Source organism: Phoxinus phoxinus, assembly GCF_949152265.1.
Source record: "Phoxinus phoxinus genome assembly, chromosome: 2".
Taxonomy (NCBI): domain Eukaryota; kingdom Metazoa; phylum Chordata; class Actinopteri; order Cypriniformes; family Leuciscidae; genus Phoxinus; species Phoxinus phoxinus.
The window spans coordinates 7,257,606-7,283,977 of NC_136877.1; the positions used below are offsets into that span (position 1 = coordinate 7,257,606).

Genomic DNA, 26,372 nt, shown 5'->3' on the forward strand with positions numbered 1-26,372 from the left:
GAGCTAAAATTGAGTGGGAGCTAAGCCTACTCGTATCTCTCTTTGCTCTCTCTTTCACTTACTCTCTCTCAAGGTGAACGTTGCATAGTATGTGTAAATTTAACATAATATTCTGTTGCACTGAGACCCTCCAGAACCTGCTGTGTAATCTCTCTACAACCCTCTTAGGCTATACATCACTTCCTTTCTGTCACCGCTTCTCTTAAACGGCTCAAACATCATAAAGCAGCCACCGTAAGGGGTAAAGAGACAAACACCGGCTCATTTAACAGCCCCTTTACAGCTGTATAACTCACTATGATGTTCTTCATGTTGACAATAAGATCTTCTTGGTTTCTTAACTCGCTGTATTTGAAGATTTGTTCCGCTGAGCTAAACAGAAGTTTGGCACCTATGTGTTTATTCAAAGCTTTTAACAATCTTAATATGGCGATAAGTCTAAACTCACAGTGAGCAAACAGTGGTGATAAAAGCTCTAATGAGAAATCCACTCAAAGGTACGCAGCCTGTCCCCTCGCCTCACCTCATAACTTGAGAAAACAAGTTAATTGGAAGGTTAGCAATATCATAATTTTATTTCAGACTCCACGTGGCATAGACGCGCGATCAAGTTTTGGCTGTGTATGTGAGTTGACCCAGCCAGAGTTTCCAGTATAGGGAATGTGTCTGATTTCTGCATGTTGCCGGTGGTCGTTCCATAACTATAGGGAGTTCTGTAGCGAAATGGTTTTCCAGCAGCAGATGTACTTGGACTTGATAAGAGGTCTGCTTTCCTGTGATTGGAGGAGCCGCGGGAGGCAGTTGGGTGTTCGGAGCGATAGCAGAGCGGTATGAACTAGCTGTAGCCTATATAGGGATTCAGAAACCATTTGGCCAGCACAGTATTGCACTAATCTAGTCGAGAGGTTATTGGAAGTAATGGTTTCTCAATGTCATGCTCTACATTCAGGATCCTCCTCAAAAGTAACATTAGCACAATATCAGAACATCACTTTTTTGACCTCTCAGGAGGAAGTCATCTATTTTAAGTCTAAACAGTCCAGTGCTATCAATTATATTGACATAGTCTCTATGCAAATCTCTCTAAAACATGTCCAGGTCTATTGGAAAAGTATATTTTCTATAAAGAAACTCTATTAAAAAAACAAAACATTGAAATGAATGTAGACCATTAGATTTTTTTTTGCATTGTGACAAATTAAAGACAGTATGTGAAACTACTTTTCTGTACAAATACTACAGTATCTCATTATAGTATGAGAATTTGATGGGGAAATGCACTTAATTCTCATGAAAACAATATCGCAATGAATAAAATATTAATGGTCCATTTCTTTATGCTGAATACAATGTCTTATTTCCTTCTTTTGATTTTGGATGAATTATGACCTGGACATAATGTTTTTTTTTTAAAGATTCGTCCCATACCAGCTCCTTTAGTTTGATTAACTACCACTTGCGCTGTGTGAAAGTACGTGCGCCTCAGTCCAAGGGCACATGCATAGTAGATTGAAGGGCTGAATATTTTATATGTGAGGCTGTATGTAATCGCTGAGAAAGACTCTGTCAAACATGGGCTGGTGGAGGAGGGGTCATTCCCTGCTTGATACATGCTATACAGACACATTAGAGGTTTGACGCTGTTAATCTGATTTACTGGGAGTGTGATTGATTACCTCACATGCTGATTTGAAATGGTTATTTTCCACATTTGTGTGACAGTAACAAATGACCTTTATAAGAAATACACCAGAGAATGACAGTTGGTCTAGCAGTGTTTGGATGCTACTTTAAAACTGTATAATTTCCCACAGATTCATAAACAGACCTTCCTTTTTTAAAAAGTAGTCAGCTGCACTAAGCTACTAACACAAATAGAAACTACTTTGACGCTGTCTAAGGAGGCAAAATCCCTTGGCTTCCTTTTTTGCAAACAGAGCAATTGTTTTCTGGCTCAAAAACAGTGACTTATTTTGGGATACATTTACACTAAATGGGATTAGTAAAACCATAAAAAATGTGTCAAAAACAGTGATAAGCATCAGCACTTCTATGCAGGGTCTCCAGTGATTTGGTGGATTGTTTATTTGAACTTGACTATAACTTTGCAACTAAATGTCAACTAACTCTCAGTAGAGTATTGGTAGACTGTTTGCTTAATAATAACTCTTTATTTTGATGATTTCCCAACAGTGACTATAAGTATCTTTGCAACTACTGTACATGTCAACTTAATCTAACCCTAACCCTACCAGTCTACCAATGCTTTACTAACACTCTAATGAGAGTTAGTAGACATGTAGGTGCAACGTTACTTATAGTCAACAGAATGTGTTAAAGCCAAGGGACCATTGAAATAAAGTGAAACCCAAATTTCCATTGAGTAGAACTTCTATATTCTATTCTTTGTTCGTTGGTATATTGGAAAGTAAAGCCCAAATGCTCGTCTCGTTCAATGCCTATTCTGTTATTTTCTGATTTCATCTCTAAACATAACATTTCCCTAATGTCCTTAATGTCTCGGAGGATGATGCATTAACTCCTACAGCTAATTGCCTCAGTGAGGTTTTAATTCAGAAATGATTGTATTTGCTCTGTTTGTTTTTGACGTGCACCAGAGAACAATAGCAAAGCAGGGGGAGGTGAGGAGAGAGACAGCTGATGAATGAGAAACGAGAACAAATGCGTTTTGTGCGAGAGCAAGGCCATGATCATCACAGCTGCATGTGTGGAAGCTCTCAACAATCAGACTCATGAGGCCTTCATCCCCGCTGCCGTCGCTTCTTTGACTTCATCCAGGGACACAGCCTGTGATCTGACTCTTGATAATGTGGAGAAGCCAGATGCTTCCAGTGGGACAGGTTTCCGCTACTGTTGACTGATCTGTTGTTCTGTCTTTCAGCTGGACCGTACTGAGGTGATCAAGAGTAACCTGAATCCGGTCTTTGCTAAAGTCTTAATGCTGGACTACTACTTTGAGGAAGTCCAGAAACTGCGCTTTGAAGTTTACGACATCCACGGAACACACAGTATTGGAACGCGCGACGACGACTTCCTGGGTGGCGTGGAATGCACGCTTGGACAGGTGATGTCACTTTTCCTGTTCATCTTATTAAAAGAACCGTATGTAAGAAATGTATTGCAATTAATCATAAAATGGCCCTGATATGTGAGTAGACATTAAGAAATCATGTTCATTTCAAATACTTATATCACTGACAACAGTAGTCCGGCCAGGATATTGTCATTTAAAAGTGAAGTTGCAGCCCTCAACTGATGTTGATGTTGTCATGTTGTGTTTTGGCCTGATGCGCCACCCTCCACCTATCTACCAATCACGAAGTCAGTAGTGTTTCGGCATCCGGGATGCCAACTCTGCTCTAGTCTTGCCATTGGAAGCTCCTTGTAGCAACCGACGTTCCTGCTGGATCCTGCAGCCTATCTGGCAACCTCGAGTCAGGGGGGAGGGGGAGGGGATACACCGCTCTACAGTGATTTGAAAGTGATTGCAGTACCAGTTTTGGCCACAATCTTACATACGGTTCCTTTAATATTGCTAAAATACACTAAGGGCCAGATTTACCAAACAGGGCAAATTAACGTGAGAGCACAATCCCGTTAAAAGCGCCATTGGGAGTTGGGAAGTTCTGCAGGTGATCTACTGGCAATCTGCAAATTAAAGAACAAGCTGCCAACTAATTTCCATAACGTAATTTACCAAGAGCAGCACAAATTAAAAATAACTTGGCAAATTATGTTTTTTTTTGGCCATTAAATATTTTTGCTTTTGAAAGGGAAACTCCAACTGCATATGCAATATGGGCAACTGCAAAAAAGACTGTTTATGCCTTTATGTCAGGACCGCTATCGTCAAATACGATTGACAATTAGCATACAGTTTGCATTGGCGGTATGGTTCCGTTCTGGGCAAGAACTCCCTGCGCATCCATGCAGCCTATCATGGATAAGATCAGGGAGAGCAGCATTAACCCCCTTTAGGGTAAACATAACCGAACCAACATAAATGTTTTGCCGATATCATTATTTCAAGATTTTAAAGTACAACATAATTCGAGAATTTATTATGATTTAAGAGGAATCAGAATGTCAAACCCTGACTGGACGAGAGGAGGAGCTGGGTAGGGAGGAGGGTAAATTAGCTCCTGAGAAACGCGATAGCTGTTGATAATACTGAAGGAGCTTGTATATGTATACGTGATAGGCGTTGTATTCCTATAGGTAGATGTGGATCAGCTGAGAGTCAGCTGATGCGAGCTTGACTAACATGACCTGGCAGAACTGATGCTACGCTTGATTTTCATCGTTTTTTTTTTTTTTTTTTTACAGCGTATCCAGTAAATCCTGACTGTAGTTTTTAACCCCAAAAGAGTTATTTAATGGGTGACTCCTAATTAATTGGTGGTTTGGATATTTCAGGTAATCCTCACTGATGTTCATGTCTGAATGGGAGCAAATCCCTGCATCCATATTCCAACAGCGGATGGAAGCCTTCTACAGAGTAAAAGCTGTAATGGCAGCAAAAGGAGGACCAACTCATTATAATTTACCTTGAATTTGAAATTAAATGTTCAACAGACACATTTTGGGGCTCAGTTGTCCACATACTTTTGTCCATGTAGTGTACAGTGCCTTTCTACACTACAGAATCTACTATTTTATAGCTATTCGATCTCCTTAAAGTCGTCATCAAATGGAAGTTTTCTAATTGTGACGTAAATCCGAGTGACACGGCATCTCTAACAAGAGAAAAAAGTAGGGCGGCACATGATTTTGTCCATGGGGAATTGATTTGATGGTTGTGGTTTGCTATTGGTCGACCTCATGTGAGTGACAGGTTGCCCCGCCCTCGTGTCAGTAAACACGACATCAGAGAAGAGATGTCGCTGCAAGAGGGAGGGGAAGTTATTTTGATTATACATTATGAGGGAACATATGAATAAAAAAAAATATTGATGTGCATGGATAAATAATTTATAATAAATACTACAATATTCCATTAAAAACAATAATTGTCCATTTTGATTTGTCTTAAAAAACTTTTAATCTGTTCCATAGATAGTGGCCCAAAAAAAGATGGTGAAACCTCTGTTGCTGAAATATGGAAAATATGCTGGAAAATCCACTATCACAGTGAGTTGAAACAATCTACACACACAATTCATATTTTATTGCTGCTGTTTTACACATTCACTGAAAGAGCTCTCGTGGTAGAAGTTTCATCTGGCTTTACTTCATTTTAGCATCCGCAAAGGCATTTTAATTTTGTTTACAGAATAACAACAACACAATTTGAGTTACTTTACTGGAGACACAAGACAATCAGAGCAGATATTGTTTGCCAGACCAACCACTGTTTGGCAGAGGTGTCTAAATTAATGTGTTCGATTAGACAACATCAAGCACTGTCTCTCTTTCAGTATTAGGTCTGTAAAGGCTTGATCACATCAATGACAACTATAACGATAACTGTATTAGCGTCCACACCAACACATGATAATGCAAGTGATAATCGTATATCAGCTGAAAAAAATCACTCTGAAAGATATCGCAACTATATATTATTGTTATCATTGTGGTGTGGACTCATAATTATCATCCTTGCTGTGAACGGAGCTTAACTATGGGTGGGTTGTTGGCACCTACACTCACCCCTATACAAAAAAAAAAAAAACAGTTTTGCATTGAGTTGTTCATCACTGTCTATAGGACCACCCTTTTTTTTTTTGAAGTGCCAACTAAATGCCAAATCCTGCCCACGTTGCTCATCACTATACTCAGAGGATGACTGCACACTACAAAATGAGTGATTTTTTTCCTATTACTTCTGGAATGAAATGTCACTTTAAAATATTTCTTGATACAGTTGAGTGAAACCGCTAGTATGTGTGATGGCTGAGAGATAGATAATGGGGAATCTCTATAACACTGGTGCATTAAAAAGTCATCAGGTTTCAGGAATAAGGTCTAACCTGTGTAAGGACTCGGTGTAGTTTGGGTTGCAGTGCGGGCGGTTTGACCTCCAATTTAAATTCTGCTTTTTGTTGGGCTCATATCATATAACACGTTATGTGTACTGGAAATAGATATTCTTACAATATCTTCTAACATGGTGTAAAATAATGTTGAATATCAATTTCAATATGTGAAAATAGTATTTCTAAAACAATATCACAGCTAGTTCAACTCAATTCAAACAAGCCACACATGCAAAACAAATCTCATTAAAAAAGTGATGCCCCAAGCTTCTTCTTTTTTTGCATGTTTCCATTGCAGGCAGACAAGGTTCATTCGTAAGACAAAACGTAATACCACATCCTTATCAAGGGTGTTGATTCTCTGCTTTCTCATCAGTTTTAATGCAGTTTCCCTGCAGACTAATGGCCTTTTCATGTTTAAACATCACAGAAAGGACTTTTTTGCTGGACCTCCTCATTGGATTACACCCGGGTTGTAGATTTCTTTTAATGCTGACGAAATCACATTTTGATCTGAGGTGAGACAAAATGGGATGGTTTCAGCATTTCGCCCTCTCTTTTCTTATCAAACTAACTAATAGAAGTCAAAGACAACTCAAGAAATGGCGTCCTTGATCAGTACTGTTCACATTAAATTAAGTCGTTAAAAACATTTCCAGAAAAAAGCAAGTTAAGAACATTTACACTCGAGACTTTTGATCAAGTGCCGACAGTTTCTCTTCAGTTTATACTGTACTTATCTTTGTGAGTTTTTAGATGTATAGATAGAAAGATCTGGGCTGGGCGGCAAACAGACGGATGGGCTGGACAAAAGGACAGACAGAAAGAAGGATAGATGGGATGGGCGGATGGATGGATGGAAGGACAGATGGACGGATAGATTATTGGATGAATGGATCAGATGGGCTGAGCAGATGGATGGGAAGGGCAGTTGGTTGAATTTACAGACGGATTTATTGTTGGGATGGGTGGATGGATCGGCTGGGCAGAAGGACAGACAGATCGGCTGGATGGATGGATGGATGGATGGATGAATGGTTTCTATACATCTAAAAACTCACAAAGATGGATGGATGGGTGTATGGATGGATAGATAGATGGATGGATCGGTGTATGGATTTATGGATGGATGGATGGATGGGTAGGTGGGCGGATGAATGGTATCTACTATCTATACATCTAAAAACTCACAAAGATAAGATGGATGGATGGGTGTGTGGATGGATGAATGAATGGATCAGTGTGTGGATGGATGGATGGATGGGTGGGTGTGCGGATGGATGGTATATATCTAAAAACTCACAAATATAAGATGGATGGATGGATGGATGAATGGATGGATGGATAGATGGATGGATGGAAGGATGGATGGATAGGAGTATGGATGGATGGATGGATGGATGGATGGATGGATGGAAGGATGGATGGATGGATAGGAGTATGGGTGGATGGATGGATGGATGGATGGATGGATCGGCTGGGCAGAAGGACAGACAGATCGGCTGGATGGATGGATGGATGAATGGTTTCTATACATCTAAAAACTCATAAAGATGGATGGATGGATGGATTGATGGATGGATTGATGTATGGATTGATGGATGGATTGGTGTATGGATGAATGGATGAATGGATGGATGGGTGGGTGGATGGATGGTATCTATACATTTAAAAACTCACAAAGATAAGATGGATGGATGGGTGTGTATGTGGATGGATGAATGAATGAATGGATGGATCAGTGTATGGATGGATGGATGGGTGGGTGGATGGATGGATGGATGGGGGGATGGATGGATAGGAGTATGGATGGATGGATGGATGGATGGATAGGAGTATGGATGGATGGATGGATAGGAGTATGGATGGATGGTATATATCTAAAAACTCACAAATATAAGATGGATGGATGGATGGATGGAAGGATGGATGGATAGGAGTATGGATGGATGGATGGGTGGATGGATAAATGGATGGATGGGTGGGTGGATGAATGGATAGATGAATGGATCGGTGTATGGATGGATGGTATGGGTGTATAGATGGTCTATACATCTAAAAACTCACAAAGATAAGATGGATGGATGTGTGTGTGTGTGTGTATGGATGGATGGATGGATGGATCGGTGTATGGATGAATGGATGGATGGATGGTATCTATACATCTAAAAACTCACAAATATAAGATGGATAGATGAATGAATGGATGGATGGATGGATGAATGGATGGATGAATGGATGGATGGATGGATGGATGGATGGATGGATGAATGGATGGATGAATGGATGGATGGATGGATGGATGGATGGATGGATGGATGGATGGATGGGTGGAAGGATGGTATCTATACATCTAATAACTCACGAAGATAAGATGAAGATTAGATAGATACCCCGAAGTGATACAATTCTGTATAAAATGTTTAAGGCCAGGCAAGTAGTTTGTTAAGGCTTGGTTTGTAGGGAATTACAAACCTGCGCACATATATTCAAATGCGCATAACTATAGAATTGATTCTTAATGCGCACGTGAGTGCCATCAGCGTTTCTCACAGTTTCGCGTTTAAAGTCTGTGTAGAGAGAACGATGTCGTCTTGGCAGCCTCTAATTCAATAACTAATGATCGTTGCGATGGAAGTGAATCAATCAAAACTAACTTTAGCTGGAAAATATCTTTATTCAAGAACCGCTATAAAGCCAAAACAATCTCTGTTACCGTAAATTATCCGTTTATCACTGTAAAGCCGCTTTGAAACCATCTACATTGTTAAAAGCACTATATAAATGAAGATGACTTGACTTGACTAGATAGAGATAGATAGATAGATAGATAGATAGATAGATAGATAGATAGATAGATAGATAGATAGATAGATAGATAGATAGATAGATAGATAGATAGATAGATAGATAGATAGATAGATAGATAGATAGATAGATAGATCTAAAATAAAATGTTTAAAAAGCACATATGGATGTAGAGTATGTGTGTCCAAATATAGAGTACAAACAATAACAGTATGTTGGCTTTGTCTCAGCTAATCCCTTTCTTATTTCCCCAGATTCACGCAGAAGAGATTTCTGGGAACAATGGTTACTTGGAGCTTTCCTTCTGTGCCAAGAAGTTAGATGACAAGGTAAGGAGGGATGTGTTTCTTTTTCAATAAAAAAACAATCAAACAGGTTGTCAATGATAAACAACTCACCAGTCTACACTCATTAAAGTAGACCTAGTGACAGTAAATGATATTCTTGTTTGTAAAGCAGTGATTTTTCACCTTTTGAAACCAATAACCGCAGCTGCCAAAGAACCTTTCAACTCACTTTTCATGTTTTGGATTGTCCATTTCAGCCCTGTTAAGAGCCATTAGGGCTATTATGGCTTCATAAAATCCCACTCTCTCTTTTTGGCTTTGGCATAATGTTTGAAACCCTATTCATTCAGCTGAGGTTTTCCTAATGAGAATGGAAGCTCTGTGAATAGCGAGGGCTACCGGAGGGAGCGTAGGGTGGCTGGCTGACTCTCTCCCACACAGCTCGGCCCACGGCGCCGCTCTCTCCGTGCCCTGGAGTCCTGCAGGTGTCTGCACTTACACAAACGCCTCTGCAGCCCTCGTCCTACTCTCAGCACTCATCTCATCTGCTTCTCCTACTCTTTCCTCTTGTTTCTGCCTCCCTCCCTCTTCCTCTTTCGTATGCTGCTGTTCTCTTCCTCTTAGCCTGGGGCGACATTCGTGCTCAGCGGTTATCTTTAAAACAGCTTTTTTTATGTTCATTCCTCAACCCTTTTTAAATCTGGCTTTCATGAATTCATACATCTCAAGTAATGAAGTGAAACAGCAAATCGATATCTATGACTTGTTCACTCAAGCTTCACATCCCCTCAACCCCACATTAGGTGGTGAAATCAATATATCGTCTATTCATCTTTTTACAGTGAGACAGATGCCAAATAGCATTTCTGTTTCATGACAAAAAGCACAGGCTGTGATTCTGATTGGAGACGCTTATACAGTAAGCCAAAGCACCCACGCAAACCATTGGCGGACTGTAATTTTGCCAACTAGGACGTGTTCCTGGATGGATTTGCTGGTGCTGGAACACCATTCCTCTTCCCTTTTAATCAGATGGAAATGATTGGTTGATCTGAATGGAAAGCCCTAAACTCTAACAATTCTTCACTATTCCAAAAAATGATGCACCTCTTGATGGAAATAAATGTTGTGATGTTATTTCCATCAAGAGCTGCATCCGTTTTCGGTCTAGATCTTATATTGACAAGCACTCTGTAAAGTCTCCTCCAGCACTTCCCAAAAACTTTCAATGAATTTAAGGTCTGGACTCAGAGGGGCCAATTCACGTGTGAAAATGATTCTTCATGCCCCTCAAAAACCATTCTTTCACAATTTGAGCCTGATGAATCTTGACATTAGCCCCGTTTACATGTAGCATTGATCTAAAGCTCATCAGGTCGTATTTTTAGTGGCATATTTAGAAATTATCATTCTTTCTAAATATGATGTAAATATGTCTTTCTTTTTTTAAATGGATGGTAAACCACTTTTCTGTGTGACTATTGTGCAATTTTGACACAAATTAATTCATTATGATCAATGAAACATCTTGGGTTTCTTGGGTTTTAAATATTCAATTAAACAACAAAAATGCCAGCAAACGGTCGCTTTTATCGTGTTTGTTTTAAGATCATGCTGTTTCCAGGGATTTCTTTCTGATAAAACTACCATTTGTTGGTGAAATGGTGGGTTAGTGTGACGTTGTTCCAGAGAGACGTGTTACGGGTGTGTTTTAGTGAAGCGCTGTGGAGCTTCTGGCCCGACAGTGGAAACGCAGCAGATTTGGGGTCTGGTGCTACTGGCCCGAGGCTATTAGTTTAAAGCCCTGGCTCGCACTGGCCCGACAGTGGAAACACGGCTAATGCCTAAAACTAGCGCGACGATTAAGTGATGCACCATCTTGACAGGATTGAAAACGCGGGAAATAATGAGCTTCCAGATGCGGCAGACAAGCTGTGTGCATGTCACAAAATGATTCCGATTGAAAGCACATGTAAACACCAGGTCAGTTTAGATAACATTCCATGTAAACAGTCATCCGGAATCCGTCAATCAGAACGATCTCAATCAGAATAGCAAAAAAGTGTGCATGTAAACAGGGCTATTGTCCTCCTGGATTATGGCCATTATGAATGAATAAAAAGCTACACACTCCATCAATTATAGGGTTAGAAGAACTGTTGCCAAACATAAAACATGCTAGAAACATAATAATCACTGCAATAATGATCCAATCATAGACTCTTAAGCATTTGCCTAGATTTAAATCCAAACCGCAACCTTTTTTTTGTTGGCCTGGTGGTGTATGTGTGTAACAATATAACTTGTGACCATAGTTGGCTAAAGAAGCTTTTTTTTTTACACAACTGATATGCACACAAAACAACAACAACCAATGCACGTGATCAACTGTTTCCTGCAATTGTCAATCTGTGTAAATACATTTATGCCATCTCTGTGCCTCTGGTTAAACGCACAATATATCCACAGCTTCTATGCAGTGTGAAAACAGCTCTATACAAATGTATCCATAATATCATATCATATTGGGCCCTCTCATATTCCATGGCTGTAGATAATCCTCCATCTCTTAAACTTAAAAATGCATTAAACTAATCCCTCATGTCATCTCGAGTTTGTTAAAGTAGGGTTTCTCTTGGTAAAACACATATGCTGACGCAGTAAATCGTGTTTAGAATATGGAACCACATTATTTGCACATTGCATATGCATGAAAGCAGAGGCTACACGGTCACATCACTAATTTATTTCTGTACTAGCAACGAGCGTGTCCGCCTGCCCAACAGAACATTAACCAGGCTAATTCTGAAAGGCTAATGGTGGCAAATTCCATAAGGCAATAAAATTGAATTCTCACTTTCATTTCAAGCTATCTCTGCAATCAGCCCCGACATATTCATCAGCTTACCGGTTTAATGCTCTTTTTCAGGGACAGGGATTTTATTGTCCCCCCCTCTTGTAATTGCTGTTTAAATTGCAGTGCGCTTTTTCCCATTTTTACCCTCAGGTCTGTTAACTATTGCTCACTGGACTTCACGTACATGTTAGGAATTACAGTCATTAATATTGGAGTTCTGAATGTGTTGCATCATTAATATTAGCTGTATTACATGAGCTGATCGGCGTTTCTTCTTCACACTCATCCTCAAAATCCAGAGTTGGCTCCGTCCTGGCCCGGATATCATTGCGAGAGGATGGATGGAGTCTAATAAACGGCTAGACAGAATAATAGCTGTGCTGCTATCTTTGGACAGGATCTGTCTGTTCAAATAACGCCGGCTTTCTCTGAATACAGACTGATATGATTTAAACAAAATGGACACATTGGCAAATCAAACTATATTGGACAGCTTCTGCACGTGACTCATTCTAGAGACGTCTGTGCCTTTATGTGAATGCCATTTCTCTTTATGAAGAAGTCGCTAATGCATCTTGAATCGAAAAGTCGCTCCGGGTTATGTGACATTTATCAAAGACTCTTCGCATGGCAGTTTCTCTGTGATTTTTAATGCTTAATTTGGCGCTGAACCTTCACATTGGGTTCTTTGCCGATATTAGCACATATTTTGTCTTTTTCGGGGGACATTGATAGCTCTATTTTTCATCGGATCATAAAAGACAAGGACGGAATTAACCTTTAATCTGCGCATTAAGCCATCTGTTAAAGGAAAATGCCATGAAGGTTCTTGTCTCATTGGAGTCTGGGAGCCTTAAATGTCTTCCGGGAATAATGAGCAGGCGGTAATCAACATCGGTCCAAAGTGAACTTTGCAAACGCAATGACATATTTCCGAGGTGCGATGCATGTGATGAATGCGAACAACAGACAAATCACTTGTCTAAATCAGTCTTCACTCAAACCACTGGCAAGATGTTACCTTGACAACCAGATAGTGGGGGCACCTCCTCTTTCAGCGTCCCTGTGGAGATGTCGCACACTAATGCAGCGAGAAATGGGGATATTAAATGGCTCGTTCTTTGCTCTACCCATTTCTCGCTCTCTCTCTTCCTTTATCTCTCTCTGCCTAGTTCTCTCTCTCTCGCATCTGCACACACTTAGGAACAAAGTCCTCGGTGGCTTCTCCGGAGAGCCGCAATTCAGAAACCTTATGTTGAATCATTGTTTCAGACAATATTGTTGATTTGATTTTCCACAGCTATGAGCACAATCGGCAGGAACACACATGGGCATGCACTCTGAAAAATAATATTGAAATATGCATTTTCCCCTGACCAATTATTCCAGCCGAAAGTGGTATTGCACATCTGTATGTTCCCTTTACTAATTTGTAGTTAAAGTACACTCAGAATTTCTTTTTGTTGCCTTTATCCATATCAATATGGAAATATACCCCTAAAACGGTATACTCATAAATAGAGGTGTAACGGTACACGTATTTGTCCCGAACTGTCACGGTACAGACGTCATGCATACAGTCAGACAATGAATACAGCCACAGGCGATCCACACTTCAAATATACAGTTTCGAATGATGACCAACGTCAACCTGTAGTGAAATCTGATTGGAGAAATATTTTAACCTCACACAAAATTCCCGATCGTGTGGATTTCTATTGAAATGACTGGATTTTGCCCAAGAAAATGTGCAGAACGATGGTAAAGGTGAAAATACCGTCAGAGTTAAATTTACAATCTTCAGGGGGACAGGACCAGAATTGCTAATAGCTAACCGTGTTCACAGGACCTTTCATCGCATATAATAGCGAGCATAGGTGTCAAGTTTTGGCTGGTTAGCATGCTAGAACAGTTAGCGTGGCCAAAACTGCCAATGGGGCCAATTGACATGATATTATCAGAAAAAAATGTGATGCCAGCCCAGTGATTGTTTTTAGAGGGCTTTGAAAAGAATGACATGGACTTTGTCATCACAGCTAGTTTTGTCATGAAGTCATGTTCTAGATTGATCAGTTACGTGACATTTATGACTCAGAAAAATAAAAGTGCCCATGAGCTAAGATGACAAATTTCAAATAGCATACATCTGTGTGCAACTAACATTCAGATGAATGTACATGCTAATAGATAGCTTTTTGCAGGTATTATAGATCTCTTTGATGACGTCAAAACCCAGAAGATTAATTCGCCCCTGGTTCTCTCAAGATTTTTCTTATGGGGTTTTATTTTTTTTTTTTTGAGTAAAAGCCTGTGGTAAACATAACTTACCGATACTTTGACTTTTTGTTCTATAACATAAACCCCCATTATAAAACCCCATAGAAAATTCTCTAGGGAACCAGTGGCGAATCAGTCTTCCGGGGTTTGACTTCATCCCTGCACCACTCGATTGGCCTGTTAAAAAGGTGTCACAAAGACAAGTCCTTTTTTCCGTCCTCGTCCAACTTCCTGTTTCAGAAAATACATTAATTCAGAAAAGATTGCATTCATAAATCCACGGGGTCTTTTAGAAAATGTCCATTTCATGATGTGTTCTTTTGAATGCGTAGACTGTACTGATATTATCTTGTGACTGTATAGGATCTCTTCAGCAAGTCAGATCCATTCTTGGAGATTTACCGGATCAATGATGATGGAACAGAACAGCTTGTACACAGAACTGAAGTAAGTAGTTTCATCCCATGGGATAATAATCTTTCTTTTGCAGTTCAATATTCCTATTTAGTTTATACAATGATGTTGTTTTTTATCCGCAGATGATTAAAAACAACTTGAACCCTGTGTGGGAACCCTTTAAGGTGTCTCTCATTTCTCTGTGCAAATGTGATGACGAAAGGAAGTTAAAGGTGAATATTAATGGATTAGGTCACTCCAGAATGGGCATTTAATCACCCATGTGGTGACCAAACCTTTGTGACTTACTTTCTTTTGTGCAGCACAAAAAAAGATGTTTTGCAGAATGTCCAAGATGCTCTTTGACAATAAACGCATATTGTGATCAGTGGCTGTCAAGTTCCAATAAGGACAAACATAAAAGCACCATCAAAGTTGTCCTCACGACTCCTGCACTTATTTACAAATATTATGAAGACAGTTTTAGGAACAGATCTGAAAATCTTCCCAAGTTTGAGCGTGCAAGAGTCAATGGGGTTTGACAGTTATGGCAGAGGACATTGAATTTGATGATTACATTCTTTACAGTCTTGGGAAATGCATCGACTACCTTTGTGGTGAATTTATAGTGCCTTCTTCATTATGTTTGATTGACCAGTCTACATCTGTCGTAAGACTGAATCTTGGACATTCTGCTAAATAACTATTTTGTTGCGGGATAGTTCACCCAAATAAAGAAAATTAGTTTCTCACCCTCATGTCATTCCAAACCCGTAAGATTTTCGTTCACCTTCAGAACACAAAAGAAGATCTTTTTGATGAAATCTAAGAGATTTCTGTCCACTTTGAAGCTTCAAAAAGATCATAAAGAGATCGTAAAACTAATCCATACGAATAGAGCGGTTTAGTCCAGATTTTCTGAAGAGTCTCGATCGCTTTATATAATGAACAGATTTAATTTAGGCTTTTATTCACATATAAACAATTATCAGCGGACATAAACAGAAGCTCAACCGAACCTGCTTAACGTGTGATAACAAACATCTTGAGGAATTTCAAACGTGCTGCGTAACTCTAATGAACCTCATTGGTTCTCGCACGTCAAGTGAACATGCTTGAGCTTCTGTTTACCTCTGTTTATATGTGATTAAAAGCATAAATTAAATCTGTTCATCTTGTAAAGCGATCGAGTCTCTTCATAAAATTTTGACTAAACCGCTCAAGTCATATGGATTAGTTTTATGAGCTCTTTATGAACTTTTTGAAAGTGGTAAGTTGTGTAGCCAGTAAAAAAAAAAGTAGTCAATGGAGGGACAGAAAGATCTCAAATTTCAACAAAAATATCTTCATTTGTGTTCCGAAGATGAACGAAAGACGAGAGTCTTATGGGTTTGGAATGACATAAGGGTGAATAATTGACCGTTCGCAAAGACCCGCCCCCTTTAGTTACTGTTGCTATGTCCGTGTTTTAACCGCGGAAAGGCGTCAGTACACTCCGGTTTTCAAGTTCAAATCCTCCAACGTTAATCTACTAACTTTTCTGACTGCTTTGTCGGACAAAAATGGCCGATTCGGCGGATGCCGGATTATGATTGGTCAGATCACCTGTCAATCAAACTGCAAAGGGTCAATTAATGACATAATTTTCATTTTTGGGTGAACTATCCCTTTAAGTAATCCGTGCAGATTTGGTATGTCAAAATCAAATCTTTTGAGAGAACTATTCCTTTGAGAGAAATAATGACAAGAATAAAAGCAAAATGAAACATGGAAACATAAGAGACACATGAGGTAATGACCTGTAATTGTCTGTGAACTGCAGTGCTTAGTCTGGGACTATGACTCGAGGGGAAAGCATGACTTCATTGGTGAATTCTACACTAATTTCAAAGAAATGCAGAAGATTTCCTCAGAAAACAAGGTCAGTGTGAGACCTTCAGCCATACATTGGTGTTTGATATCGGTCATAGCTGTTTTCTGCCGAGGACTAGAATGGATTAAAGAAATGTCACAGCCCTTCTGCATGTGTGACTTCGCTGCAGTGCCACCTTCAATTTTCATCTCACCACTTTGATCTCTTGTTCCTGAAGGTCACGTGGGAGTGCATCAATCCAAAATACAAACTGAAGAAGAAGAACTACAAGAACTCTGGGTTGGTGATTCTCAGTGATCTCAAGGTAAGAGCCTGACAGTTTGTGGGCATGCAAAGAGAGCTTTATGTCATCCCTGTTTTAGGAATGCTAGTACTGCACAATGCTGGCCAACAAGCTGTCAATGAATAGACATAGTTATTATTGTAGTGGGTGGGTGTGACAATCATGCTTAGCCTAAAGACATTAGCGTGGTGGGAAAAGGCTAATGCATTCGTCTTGTTTGTGCACATTCACATAGGGGAGATTTTTATTTATAGAGCTGTTTACTTCGTTTTTTATCCTGTTCACAATTATCAATTCAGATTGAGAATTGTGTTCTTTTTGATATTAGGGCTATAAATACATTAATAATTTATCTAATAATAGTTTTTTGCATTAACAGCTACTGCATTCAGTTTGGGGAAACCAAACAACCGGCCAAACTATTAGGTTTGGCAATTTGGTGGTTTGACAATAATTCAGTAATAAGATACTTTAGACATGCAACATTAGGTTGATAATGTTGTTGCTGCCGGGCTTCTCTCTCTCTCTCTCTCTCTCTCTCTCTCTCTCTCTCTCTCTCTCTCTCTCTCTCTCTCTCCCTCTCTCTCTCTCTCTCTCTCTCTCTCTCTCTCTCCATCTCTCTCTCTCTCTCTCTCTCTGAATATAGAATCCCTCACAATAGCACTTTTAAAAGTATACAATGCATTACAATATTGTGTTACTCCCTAAAAAAGTAACTAATTGTTACATTACGTTTGTGTTATCTGGGCTGGGCTTTTTTTTTTTTTATAACAGAAAAAGTTATATTTTTGCAAATGTAAAGGCCCTTTCACACTTATTCAAGTGAAATGAATAAGCCTCAGGCTAAAGGCAATGCAAATTCACTCCTGTATAGCAGGTCAAACAAACCTTTCAGTGGATTGTTCAGGAGAATAGGATACAGAAGAAGAAAGTTCAACTACAACAATAACCACCGTGTTTAGACAGCGCACACAACTCCTTTGTCTTTCTCCCCATTTCTCTCAACATGGGGACTGGAGAGCTGTCAGTCTGTAAATGGGAAAACAAAGTAACTTGCGTTACTTATTTGAATTCAAAATTCAAAAACTATTATGTCTGTGGTGGTACCATGGTACAGTAATGGTATAATGCCATTTGGTATAATATTTTCATGGTATCCCAAGGTAAAAAACAAACATACATGATACCATTTTTTTGGCTTCATGGCTCATGTACAGTACATGTGTGTGTTTGATATGTATTATGTATTATCAGTATCATAACTTTTGCAGATAATCTTGTAGATAAATGCGGCATGGTTTCTACTCACCCTCCATTCTTCATTTTGCAGCTTCACAGAGTCTATTCCTTCCTGGACTACATCATGGGAGGCTGCCAAATACACTTCACAGTAAGTGGGAACAGCAGTGCGCTCCACATTTAGCACAGCGGTGCGATCCAGACCCTTCACAGATTTACTGCCCAAGTTCTCCACCAAGCATGAAGACACTGATGCCAGACGTGCTGGACTGATAATAACTGCCTCCTCGCAGCAATTCATTTATACATGATGTTGTGAGGCAGACTGCAAAAAGTAAAGTTCTTGATTATTTTTGCCAGTCAAAATAGCTAATCATTCTTAAAACCAGATCAGAATATGTTATTTAATCCCCATTCACGTTTGTCATTTTTTCGTTACCTTTTTAGACCGGCTTCTCTTGAGTTTTATTTTGAGTAAGAATGTGATTGTTTCACGGCTGGAGGCAACAGAACAAATTAATACCACATCCAAACTCTTTTAAGTCCCCTACCTCATGCTCCCTTTTAGAGCAGCAAAATGGGCCAAGATTATTAATGAATCCAATTGAATATTCATTATTTAAATATCTGAATTCTCCCGTTGCCTGTTAAAATGAAAGATAACCAGATGTCAAGGAGTAAAGCCTCAGAGTGAATGGTTGGATTCAATGTTTTGGAGCAGGATTCAAATAGGATCTTCATTTAAGTGTAGTGCACTGGTTTAATATAATATATTGAGTGTTTACTGGGATATGAGCTGTATCTCTGTATTACAGAGCATATGGTGGCCGTTGATTATAACATCTGCTTGATGAATGACTATACAATCAGTATGCCTCTAAGCAAATAAAATGTACATACTGTCCATTTTAAGCACTTTAATTATTTATACAGATGGGCATTTGATTGCAGATCTGTTCTAGTCAGGTTTTGTGTTGCTTCCTAGGAAAGACAGCTCTTGAGTGCTTGACTTTTTGTAGACAGACGTTTCCTTTCAATGTTCTACAATGGCGACAACTATTGTTCCAGGCGTAAAACTAAAAACGATTAAACGTATTTGACGATCGATCAGATTATGTAACCCATTACATTTTTGTCCTGCGTTTTGCAGTTTCATCAAGAGTTTGTCATGCTATTATCTCTCTAGGTTGCCATTGACTTCACGGCGTCCAATGGGGACCCTCGCAATAGCTGTTCCCTGCACTACATCAACCCATATCAGCCAAACGAGTATCTGAAAGCTTTGATAGCTGTGGGGGAGATCTGCCAGGACTACGACAGGTTAGTGTTGATGGAGGTTGGACACTATCATGCAGGTTTCTTCATATTTGGAAGTTAGTGCATGCAAAATGTCTCTGAAAGTTAGTGACTAAAGCTCAAATGTAGAGTCCACAACTTTTTGGACTTTGTCACTTCTGAGTCTTTGTAATATTTCTTCAAAAGTATTTGCTCGGCCTCTGACTATCCTTTTTGGGTGATGGGCCATTGGTTATTTTAACCAATATCCATTTAGCTGTGTAATATAGCTGTAAACAATCTGCAAAGTTACAAAGCACAAAGTCAATGCCAAAGCCAAAGGGACTTCATCTCTCCTACATAAAACCCCTTCCTGAAATGCCTCGTTTGTAGCCATGCCATTATTTCCGTGACATTTGCATAATGCACACCTACTGGCTGCTTTGGCCCACTGTCAGTAAGTGATTTTGATTTGGCGAGGAGACACTGTTCTGTTTTTTCCTGCGATGGTAAAAAAACAAACATTGTATGGACTTCCAATGCTGTTACCACAGATATGATACTGTTTACAGCTGCTCATGAAGCCTCGGGAGATGAAACCAGATTATGGTACATTTCTGACACACACTCTAAGCGGTTGAACAATAACGAGAATAGACCAGCTGACCAATCAGATCAGACTGGGTTTTTCAGAAGGCAGGCTAAACTAAAACTGTGTTTCAGGCGAAAAGGTGAAAAGAGGTGCTGGAGCAATTTATTCTAGTAGACCCCAAAGTTATGAACTTGATTATTATATGCGCACAGCAGTAGTAGCCAAAGTTGAACAACAAAAGGAAGTGTTACGATTTGAACACATCAGGATGCTCTGCAGGGTGAACTTGACCTTTAGCCTCCTCTTCTTGTTCAAAAGCCCATTCAAAAGGATGCCGGCAGTGTTTCAGGAAGAGAGCACTGCTCCTCAGCCGACTCGCGTTCAGGTCTGGAATGCCCACTTTTCATGACCCAATGATCCCAGTAGATCAAAGTCCATGGATGGATTATGGACCAAGCCAATGGTGCCAGTGCCTTAGGGTCTCTGACTATCAGAGGCCTCAAACTGAGAGAATCCTAACAACAACAACAACAACAACAACAACAACATTCCTGACAGATCTTTTATAAACGTGCAGAAAAAAACATTACTGGTGTGCATCTTGAAATAAAACAATGGCACGGACATATTTTAAGATATGTCAGTGCAAGTTGCTTTCTATTAAAACAGCTCAAACAAGGCTTAAAGGAACACTCCACTTTTTTTGTGTGCTCCCCTTTTTTTCATTTTCCAACTCCCCTAGAGTTAAACAATTGAGTTTTACTGTTTTCTTATCCATTCAGCCGATCTCTGGGTCTGGCGGTAGCACTTTTAGCATAGCTTAGCATAGATTATTGAATCTGATTATACCGTTAGCATCTCTTTCAAAAAAATGTCCAAAGAGTTTCGATATTTTTCCTATTTAAAACTTGACTCTTCTGTAGTTACATCATGTACTAATAATGAAAAGTTGTGATTTTCTAGGCCAATATGACTAGGAACTATATTGCGCCTGCTGGTACGGCAGCACAGTTCCTTGATTATTACGCAGGAATGAGAGTAGAGTACTTTTTTTTTCATTTGCAAATGAAATCTTCTCTCTTGCAGTTAGCGTGCAGGTTTCTGACAATACATTCAGTTCACACTTTAGTATATTCTTTTCAAGTCTGTTATTTAGGTAATAAGTACTCTCTTTTTTAAAGAGTTGGTTCCACCCAACATTTTTTCACCTTAAATATTCTGTTTATCTAAAAAAATTGTCACAGTACAGGAGTAAATTGGGTTGTAAATACATCTTTATGTAGACATTTGGGCTGAATAGTATGTCCTTAATTTAAAATGCATGAATAACCCAGTTGGATGTTTGTTACTAAGTTAAATGGCTTACATAACAAAGACTTTGGAACAATACTAGGGGGATCGGTTTAGTAAGCTTGCCTGGAGGCTGTTTGCTGACTGAGGCATTGTTGGTTAGCTCAGGTCACTATTTCATTTGTTCCTGGTAGTTCACTTAATGCCCAGTGAAGGTATCAGGGGTCCGTCCAATCCGATGACTGAGGCTGAGTTCTTCCTCTGGGCTACATAACCCTCCGCAGATCCTGCCAGAAACTCCTCTATGTCTGCAGTCTGTGGCTTATTAAACAACTGTGCCTGTGGAACCCTAGTGTGAGAGACAATTGGAAGAAATCTGAACTGACTAATCAGCCAAACGGAATTTCCCTTTATTATTTGGTCTTGATTTATTAAAACTGAGAATTAAAGCATTGTGTGTGTGGGTGGATAATATAGTTGGTGTATTTTCTCTAATTGTGCAATGTTGCAATTTTCATCTTCCCTTTTCCTGCCTGATTCACTAAATTGTTTATTAGTGTGTTTATTTCCGGAAAGGCGTTCACTGTTTATCTTTTAAACAGCCGTATCCCATGATCATTTATTATGTTCTTGTTTAATCTAATGGTAGTTCTGGACTCACAATGACTAAATCAATATTTGCTTAAGTTGTTGTGGGTTTACTACAATTAGCCTTATAGGAGCTGGTTAATTATAGTCATACACATTTATAATGAGATCTGTTCCAAAGGGAGGATTCTCTCCTCTGATCAAAGCCAAATGAGATATAAACAGATATATCCCCTTAATGGACAAAAGAGAGAAGAGGCATTATGCTTAATGAAAAAGCTTAACATATGAGGGTGTTTTTTCAGCTTTGGCCACGTTTAGCCCTGTGGAATATTTTCTACAAACAGTAACACTTAAATAAAATAAAGTAACACTTTATATATGTTTACATTTGAATAATAGCAAACATAGAAATCGTTATAAGATAAGATCTCTATTCTCATGGATTACTTTTTGTACTTTTCATGTGTGAAAGTTTTAGCTGTGTGAACTTTCAGTGGATGGACAAAAAGGATGAGGGAATATTAAACGTATCTTCATTTGTGTTCCGAAGATGAACAGAAGGTTTAATGGTTTTGGATTGACATGAGTGTTAGTAAATGATGACAGAATTTAAAAAATATTGTGAACTATACTTGTTTAAAGATCTCCTGGGTCGTACACCTACGCTGTGTGGGTTCCCTGATCAGGCTGAAAGTTACTCATCATTACACATCAGTTGACCACTTGAAGTTAAAAACAGGATGGATGTGATAATGCTAGTGGGATGGTGCGGCCTTTGTTTGTCCCCCCTTCTACAAGAAGTCGAATTTGACTCTCATAAAACTACCTATTATCTTAAAGTCAGCATGAATTGGAAGCTGCAATAGTCTTTTCATCCCTATTCTGACGTATATCAGAGTGAAACGGCTTCTCGAACATGGAAAAAATGTAGGGCGGGACTTGATTTTGTCCATGGGGAATTGATTGGATGGTTGTGGTTTTCTATTGGTCGATCTCATGTGAGTGACAGGTCGCCCCGCCTTTGTGCCAGTAAACACGTCATCAGAGAAGAGAAGAGATGTCGCTGCAAGAGGAGGGGAAGTTATTTTGATTGAAGATTATTAGGGAACATGAATAAAAAAAATTAAATTGTTCATGGTGACTTTAACTGATCTAACTGTTATTCAATACAAGCAAAGACACACAGTAACGGTGAGATACTGTACATTCTTCAATAAGAGTTGTCCTTCACAAACAATTTTACTTGATAAACCAGCCTGGTCTCATTGTTTATACGTAGATAATCACACATGATCTCATGAGTATTTGTATGTATTTTACATAAAGTTTGGATCTACCAAACATACATTCAGGGCCCTTTTCACACCTAGCTTGCTTGGTCCGGATTTTCTGACTTTTTAGTTTGATCCGAGTCAAAATTACAGGTGTGAAACCTCCCCCGGACCACGGTCCGGACCAAAACAGACGAAATTTGGTCCGATAAAAAGAGGTAGTCTCGGTCCGAATCAAACTGAACAAAGGTTTGGTTCGTTTCTAGTGTGAAAGCATTTTCTGTATGGTTCGGACTTTCAGAACATTTACAGGAAGCTCCGGTGGTTCCCGCGTAGCCGAAGAAGACAAAGATAGCAGGAAAAATTAGCCATAATAAGAAGTTAACTGGAAAAAAATGTTAACTGTCTTCTCCTCCTTTCCTGCCGGCGACGATAAAATGTTCGCACAACGAGGACGTTCATTTGGCGAATTTGAACTAGCCTCGCATAGTTGGTGCTGCAGTTAGTAATGCCATAATAATAACAATAGTTGCAACGATATGCGTCTGTTCATTCATTGTTGTCAAAGTTACCCGCCGAATTGACAACACGCTGACGTCAGACTCACGTCTGTTTACAAACTAATCAATGTCAAGTTGCAGCCCACATATTGCAGTGTGAAACCAAACCAAAACTTACCGAATGTATAAAATGTATCAAAACATGAACTTTGGTTCGGACCTTGGTGCGGACTTTCAGGTGTGAAAACGCCCTTACTTACGTTTATAGGCACTAAATCATACCATTTTGATGTATTGAGAGCATCTAAAACATAAATCATTTACATGAACACTTTTAATGATGTACAATTGCATACTAAAATGGAGCTTGATCTTATGTGAGTTTGCTAAAACATAAATATGAGCAGCCAGTGATGTCAGCTGAAAAAGGAAATTGTTTCAAAGTTAGTTTTTTTCCTGTGCAATAACATGCATTGGTGAATCGTTCACAAACACTGAATAAGCACTATGCAAAAGCAATTTTTGTGCATTTATTTAACTTATAATGTTTTTTCACTAATTATTTTGTCTTATGTGTTGATAATGACTTTTTGTAGCTGTTATAGACATGCTTGTGGAAATCTTCTTCTCTTCCCATTATAACTGCAGCTGCATTGACAGATACACATTGCTTTGGGGGAATATTCATCCCACTGCTTTTTTTTTCTTCCTGATAATGGTAGTGAAAATAAGAGGATATTGATTTCATTTTGCCTGCTTAATGCATCGTCTTGGTGGGTAGAGAAAATGGCAGAGAGAGAATTTACAAAATGGCTGTTTCCTGAAATACACTGCATTTCACATGTGGTACAGCTGTGTCAGATCATATCTAAAACAAAAAGTAACCATTGAGACCTAATCATATACTAATTAAGACTTAATAATTGAAATACTGATGTGTTTGCATCTGAGATTCTTTGCAATAATTGTGTAAAAAAAAAACGTTGGCAGCATGACTCACTCAAAGGGTAACAAAAACCAAACAGTTAACACAGCTCAACATGGTAAGCTAATTACTGGTGCATGCATTGTTGCAGTTGTTCACATTGTCAGAGCCAATGTGACTTTGGCAAGCAGCGTCATGACTAATTTCACTTTGTTGCTGCTGTATAGCTCCCTGCTGGTTGTCCTTTGGGCTTTTATTAAAAGCAGGATTAGTCCCTGCTTCTGGTTTGAGACTGGACGGCGGTGGCAGTCTGACTGCCCTCATCAGATTCTGCTGGATATGTGCGGATGTGATCTCTCAGGGGAGCCTTGAAAAAAGTGCTGAGGAAAATAAAAAATACCATTTTCTCCTCGTGTACCGAGGAGAGAGAGAGAGCAAGGAAAGCTCTTGCTTTCGTAATTGTTCAGCTTTAAGAACCATTTGTGCCTCTGTGGACGGCATGATGGATGTTCTCCAACTGACATGCCTGAGACACTATAACCAACAACAGTGCTTGATATTTGTGTTGGTGCATCCACATATAGTCGTGCTCAAAAGTTTACATACACCTTACAGAATCTGCTAAATGTTCATTATTTTAACAAAAAAGAGGGATCATACAAAAATGCATGTTATTTTTTATTCAGCACTGTCCTGAATAAGAGATTTTACATAAAAGATGTTTACATATAGTCCACAAGACAAAAAAATATTTTGTCTCCAGAAGGAAGAACGCATTTAGAGCTGGGAGGGGGAAAACTTTTTGAATTTGAAGATCAAAGTAAATTGTACTTAACTTCTTTCAGGAAACAACACTTCCGTTGCTTCCGAAGGGCAGTACTAAAAAATAAATAAATCGATTTTTCAACAAAATAAGAAAAATGTGGACATCTCCATCCTGTTCAAAGCTCTTAATGCATCCTGTTTCCTTCTGGAGCATCAGTGAATGTTTGAACTTTTTTAATACAGTTGTGTTTGAGTCCTTTAATCATCCTTAATGTGAAAAGATGGATCTCGAAATCATACAGTAACTGCTGAAAAGGGTTCAAATATGCAGTATCACTGCTCAGGACAAACAAGGGACTCTAGAACAACCATTACAAGAGAAAGAAAAGAGTTGTGAATCATCCAGGTAATGACACACAGTATTAGGAATCAAGGTTATGTACAATTTTTATAAATTCATCTATTGATTTTGGTCTTATGGACTATATGTAAACATATTTTATTTAAAATATCTTATTCAGGACATAAAAACATGAATTTTGAATGATCCCTCTTTAAAAATAATCAACATTTTGCAGGTTCTGCAAGGTATGTAAACTTTTGAGCATGACTTTATTTGATTTCATTGTGGCAAAAAAGTTGGAGGGAAGCTATTGTTTTAAATCCGAATCCTGAATGAGAGTAAGGAAGTGATTGGAACAAGTAAATGGAATATGTCTGAATAATATGGATGCACCCCTTGTGACCCAGTTTCACAGAGGCCTATGAGTAAGCTGAATGCTTTTGGGGAGCTGAGAAGGCACTATATTTTTACTCATTTGTAAAGCAGTTGGCAATGAGGGAAGCAGTCACAGTTGTCGGAACAGCTTGCCTCGCGATCACGGATGTGTGAGTGTTTAGCATGTCAGACATCATTGTATCATACATATTAATCATGCTGAAGGATACAGCACAAAAAAAAAGAGAAAGATTTGGAGTGTTGAAATATGGCACATGGGGCTTTGGAGGATTTTATATTTGTATATTTATATTATTAAAGTCCCCCTCAATTATTTTATCCCTTAAAACTCATCTTTGATCACCAAAATTACATATTTAAATGTTTATTTTTTCCTTGAAAACTAACTCTACACTGATAACTCTACAC

At 39.0% G+C, this 26,372-nt stretch overlaps 1 protein-coding gene across 1 annotated transcript in view; it reads left to right on the forward strand.

Annotated features, from left to right (window-relative positions):
- cpne7 (copine VII) overlaps positions 1–26,372 on the forward strand; it is a 51,649-nt gene that overhangs the window by 10,508 nt on the left and 14,769 nt on the right. The window contains exons 3-11 of the mRNA XM_079605487.1: positions 2,903–3,085; positions 5,077–5,151; positions 9,059–9,133; positions 14,589–14,672; positions 14,765–14,854; positions 16,444–16,542; positions 16,712–16,798; positions 18,108–18,167; positions 19,203–19,336. Of these exons, the coding sequence (XP_079461613.1) occupies positions 2,903–3,085; positions 5,077–5,151; positions 9,059–9,133; positions 14,589–14,672; positions 14,765–14,854; positions 16,444–16,542; positions 16,712–16,798; positions 18,108–18,167; positions 19,203–19,336 (887 nt within the window). The remainder of the gene's footprint in view (positions 1–2,902; positions 3,086–5,076; positions 5,152–9,058; positions 9,134–14,588; positions 14,673–14,764; positions 14,855–16,443; positions 16,543–16,711; positions 16,799–18,107; positions 18,168–19,202; positions 19,337–26,372) is intronic.